We start from the raw sequence: 5,293 nt of genomic DNA on the forward strand, positions 1-5,293 counted from the left end.
GTCAGAAGTGATTTTGCTTCTTTGTGAACAGACTAATCCTTCAACAGGAGCAAGGCATCCTAAAGCAAAAGCTGCACCTGTTAAGCATCCTTACTGAAAAGATACACTAAATTACTGATAGGAAAATATATATTCTTTATATGACGTCTTTACTGTCTATAAATTTTAAAATCGCTTACTGGCTATTTTCACCTTACTGCTGCACACAAATGTTGAAAAAAGTAACAACTTAGCTCAATTACCAGCCTGTAAAATGGGTCTTTGCCCTGTCTACCATGCATCCACATGTACAACCATACTGATGCCTTCAGATAAAGAATTTATTTAGTATTGAAATACAGCCAAAATGCTAAAACAGTGATATATAGGCTACAATATCATCTCAATGCCTTATGAAATTTCATAGAACAACTCCCTGCTTGTTACAAACTCATGGAGTTCTCCTGTAGAAGATCTGGCCCTAAACTTCAAATCTCAAGATTTTTCCAGAATTTTTTCTAGTTATTCTTTAAACATGCCTTGAGGAATGAAAAACAAGATTTGGAGATAAAAATTACTTGCATGTGGAAGAAAAATAAGAAGTCTCAATTACTTTGTAAATCTACTACTTTTTAAAACTAGGACACGTCAAAAAAGCTTTCGCTGTTAAAAGCATCCACTCTGTTGCAGAAGTAAACGACTAGAATCCCTTTGACTACATTTATCTAGCAATTTCTGAAGTAAAACATGTAGTGAAGCAGATTTTAAACAAACTTCCCTGTTACTGTACAAATACATGAATTCCTGTTACAATGCATGGATATTTACCATAGCAGAATAATAAGGACTATTAATATTTCTTACCCAGTCCAATAATGGCTTTTGTCTGTACTTCTTCATCTGAATGCTTTGTAAAATACATCAGCAGTTCAAGCACTTTATCCTTAATGTTAACCTGAGTAAATAAAAAAAGATCTTTCTCATCTTCAAATTACTATTATTTTTGTTTTAATCTCTTACAAAAAACCACAAATCTTGAAAAGAAAAGGAGAAACAATCTTACTGCACAGTTTTTGCACATATTTACAAATAAAAAATGTTATTGTATGCATTATGAAAAAATACAGCAGACCAGGAATACTGTGCTTTCAAATAAAAGTAAAACATTCAATATGCTTAAGACTTGGAGGATAAATACAAGTTATTTTACCTTACTATTGCCTTTAAAATCTTCCTGATCAAAATCAAAATGCCGACACAGTGCTCCAACAGTGAAAAGTGATCTAAGCAGTGCTGGTTTATTGGCAGTAAGTACTGTACTGTTGGGGTCTTCTTGGTGTTGACTTTTTAATTTTGAAAGTGCACCTACAGTAAGATAAAAGTTTTAATCACAGTATTTAAACATGGTGCATCCCTAAGACTTGTAGCCCAAACTGAGATGTGAAACGTACATATTGTGACTTTACTTACCATAGTATCTATTAAAACAGGCCCACACAAATTTATAGTTCTGAGTGACCTTGTTCACAACAGCCCCAAGACAGCTCACACAATGCTGAACAACCTAGGAGCAAGAAACAACAAATAAATTACATACTTAGCTCCAAAAAATTTCAAACTCTATGCAGAACTAAAACAAACTAACAGTTTATCTAATAGACTGCTCTGAAAGTCTACCTAAACTCATAACCATTAAAATATAGCAGCAATACATAGAAACCAAAAATGCTGTTTTTTTGTTGTTCCACGTCTCGTCAGTCCTATGACCAGCATAAACAATTTCATAATGAAGAAAGACTTTCATTAAATCAAAATAATGTATTTCACAACATGAAATGAATCAACATTTAAAATTAGCAATTAAAAGCTTACCGCCATGCCATATTTGATGATGAGTTTCATGAGGTCTTCCTCAATAGTGGCAAGGAAAGTCTCACTTGGGTGCTCCATTAGTGGCACTACAAGCTCTAAGATTTTTGCAACATTGCAGATCACCATAAAATCATTCTGAGTCTGAAACAACAGTATTTACAACATTTAACTATAACTATGAGGGCTGCTCCAAAAGTAATGCCTCCTACTTTATTACAGCAGCCCAAGACATCAGAGGTGGATATTGGTATTATGGAAGCAGAGGTTGAACTTTTCCACTGTATGGGAACTGCTGAGTCAGGGCCTGAACCTCTGATTAATCACCTGAGGTGAGCCTTGAGTCAGCCAGAGGAGCACAGGTGAAGGCAATTCACCTGTGCTGCCGGAAGGGGGGGAGCCAGGCTCCACCCCTCCTGGACCTATTTAAGAGCTGGCTACCAGAGGGGAAGGATCTCTTCTGGAGATCCCCTCTTTTGGTATCTTCTGGTGAGCTCAACCCAAGGGTAAGCTCTTCCACTTATTCTCTTTTGTGATCATTGTCTGTTTGCCTTACTCTCTTGATTATATTGTAATTATAACATCTTGGTTATACAAAATTATAACATCTTGGTTATACATCCACCAATATCACATTCAGTGTTGTTGCAGTGTGACAGATGGCAGCAGAGGGGCAGTCTGACAAAATGGCATCTGACATGGAAGTGCATATGAAGCAAAGGTGTGTCACTGAATTCCTCCATGGGGAAAAAAAGGGCACCACTGATATTCACCAATGCTTACTGAACATTTATGGAGACCAAACAGTGGATGTGAGCATAGTGAGGGGTGGGTGGTGTTTCAGCAGTGGTGACAGTGGGTCACCTCTGCTGGTGCAGGTTTTTACAATCATGGCATGCTGGTGAAAATGCATAGCTAATAGTGTTGAGTACATTTTAGTATCTGAGAATTTGCTCTATCAAATAATGTTATCGTGTTCTTTGTATCTGCTGTAGTTTCCATGGAAATAAATAGGAGGCATTAATTTTGGAGCAACCTACATATCACAATATACACCGAGAGTCAAAAACCCAAGCTCTTACATTAGATATAACTGAAGTATTTAGTAATTATTCAGAAGGCTTTTTATACAGCTTATATCTGATATTAAATTACTTACTATGAAAGCTTTTTTTTTTTTTTTTAAATGGAACCTCTGTAGAAGCATAGCTTTACCTTTCATCAAGGCTGTGTACACACCTGAAAGCTTTTGATCCTGATAATTTTATTTTTTTAGTGTCCTATAACAAATCTACAGAATGCTCCCTGATGCACAGTAGAGAATGCATAACACCTGGCAACAGGTATCAGCAACAAAAGAAGTTGTGCTATGGCTGAATGCGACTTAAACAAAATAGATAACGCCCACTAATATAGAAATTAAAATTAAAGTGATTACTCATCTGCATAATCATTACTGTGTATGTATATATGAAAGGAGCCTACAAACAGGAAGGGATTCAACTCTTTATAAGGATAGATACTGGCAGGACAAGGGGAAATGGTTTTAAGTGAGAGAGGGAAAATTTAGGTTGGATGTCAGGGGGAAGTTCTTTCCTATGAGAGTGGTGAGGTACTGGAACAGCTGTCCAGAGAGGCTGTGGATACCCCATCCCTAGAGGTGTTCAAGGCCAGGTTGGATGGGGTCCTGGGCAGCCTGATCTAGTATCAGATACAGAGGTTGGTGACCCTGCCTGCAGCAGGGAGGTTGGAGCTTGATGATCCTTGAGGTCCCTTCCCCCCCAAGCCATTCTATGATCCTATGTATTGTGAGGAATCTCTAGAAGACATTTAGTATATTAAATGTACATCCTGATAAAAATTGACTTTTTTGACAAATCAGGCTCACTAATTGTGGAAATACAAAACAGACTATTCACAGCTGAAGCTGTGAAGCTGTGGAGCAAGATAAATGACATGAGAAAGCAAGGCTGAGAACCAAGAACATCTCTAGAAGAGAAAAACAAAGTCAAGTAAGCTGCGTGATGACCCTGATTGGAAGGATGCGTGGCTAGGAATGACTCATGACTGATTGGATAAGGACCTGCATGCATGGTTAAGGAGTGTTTGTGGAATGTTTTGTTGACATGTAAAGGCAGGTGGGAAAGATAAAAGAGAAAACTTGTGAACATATATAAGGGATGTTAGAACCTGTAATAAACAATTTGGATTGTTCACATCTGAGTCTGTGCCTCAGATGCTACAACTAATCATGATAATTCTCATATGCTACTAATTAACATATTCAAGCTGACAGCAGTGAATTTATTCTACAATCCATCTCAACCTGTTTAAGTACAAAACTTATGTAACTCACTGAGGAGCTGTTGCAGCAAGTAAATAATCAGATACCTATTTCCTATACTGTTTAATCAGAAACAGCTTAAAAAAGGCTGTTGTAGATGTGCCTAGAGAATGCTCCAAGGATGAACCCAGAAAATACTAGGATATACCTACTCCCAAACCTGTCCTTCTATGGGTAGCTGACCTAATATAATAGAGTGCTGCTACTCAAACATGCTCTTACTTTAACTGTGGCTGTATGATCTGCCCTGCTCCTTCTTCCAGATCAGGGATTTGTCACAACCTTCACTGAGCCAACTGTGCTAATCAAAATGGCAGAAAGCTCCACAGCATTTCAGAAGAGGGGGGCCTTTTTACTGGAGTGTGTGGTTTAGCATTATAGCTCTACCATTTTTGAGAGTTAAACTATCTTATAGGGGCACACAATAAAACAGACTTGCATAAGTGGAAGCTAGGGACAACAAAGGTTTAGTGCTGAAGAGGATAGAGCAAGACATTTTGCTTCTGATATGTTTGCTATATGTTAAATCATCCTGTCTCATAGAACCATACCTTCAATCTTAATATTCGTATGTTAAATCTTAACTACTTTTAAGACTGCAACTGTAAAATACAACAATTTCAAAAACATTGTAACAGGTGAAAAAAAATAGTTTTCAGTCCTCAAGAGAGAAAACAGTAGAAGTTTCAGTTTTGTTTACTTGTAAAATGTGAGGAACATAATTTTAGAAACTACAGAGATCATTAAAAGATATAATATTCATAAAATAGAAAAACTGTGTGCGCACCCTCTGCAAGTTTGCTGATGACACCAAGCTGAATGGTGAAGTTGACACAATAGAAGGAAGGGAAGCCATCCAGATGGACCTGGACAGGCTCAAAAAGCGGGCCTATGAGAACCTCTTAAGTTGAACAAGGCCAAGTGCAAGGTGCTGCACTTGGGTTGGGACAATCCCAGATATATGTACAGACTGGGGGGAAGAACTCCTTGAGAACAGCCCTAAGGAGAAGGATTTTGGGGTTCTGGTGGACAAAAAGCTGGACGTGAGGCAGTAGTGTGTGCTTGCAGCCCAGAAGGCCAATGGTATCCTAGGTTGCATTA

General features: G+C 37.8%; 1 protein-coding gene across 1 annotated transcript; it reads right to left on the reverse strand.

Annotated features, from left to right (window-relative positions):
- Window positions 1–814: 814 nt before the first annotated feature.
- On the reverse strand, window positions 815–2,184 carry LOC122169977 (nipped-B-like protein). The gene is made up of 4 exons (XM_042836539.1): window positions 1,852–2,184; window positions 1,450–1,543; window positions 1,190–1,344; window positions 815–934 (listed from the first exon to the last, which is right to left on the reverse strand). The coding sequence occupies exons 1-4, from the start codon at window positions 1,975–1,977 to the stop codon at window positions 830–832; spliced, it is 480 nt and encodes a 159-aa protein (XP_042692473.1). The 5' UTR covers window positions 1,978–2,184; the 3' UTR covers window positions 815–829.
- Window positions 2,185–5,293: the final 3,109 nt, after the last annotated feature.

This window comes from Centrocercus urophasianus, unplaced genomic scaffold, assembly GCF_019232065.1.
Source record: "Centrocercus urophasianus isolate 14NV4802_14NV808 unplaced genomic scaffold, USGS_Curo_1.0 seq_612, whole genome shotgun sequence".
Classification (NCBI taxonomy): Eukaryota; Metazoa; Chordata; class Aves; order Galliformes; family Phasianidae; genus Centrocercus; species Centrocercus urophasianus.

Excerpts from the sequence above, each read along its gene's own strand:
- LOC122169977 (XM_042836539.1), bottom strand. The coding sequence starts at position 1,977 with ATGGTGATCTGCAATGTTGCAAAAATCTTAGAGCTTGTAGTGCCACTA. Across the intron at positions 1,345-1,449 it reads CTGTTTTAATAGATACTATG|GTGCACTTTCAAAATTAAAA; the intron begins GTAAGTAAAGTC and ends ATCTTACTGTAG. Across the intron at positions 935-1,189 it reads ATTTTAAAGGCAATAGTAAG|GTTAACATTAAGGATAAAGT; the intron begins GTAAAATAACTT and ends TTATTTACTCAG.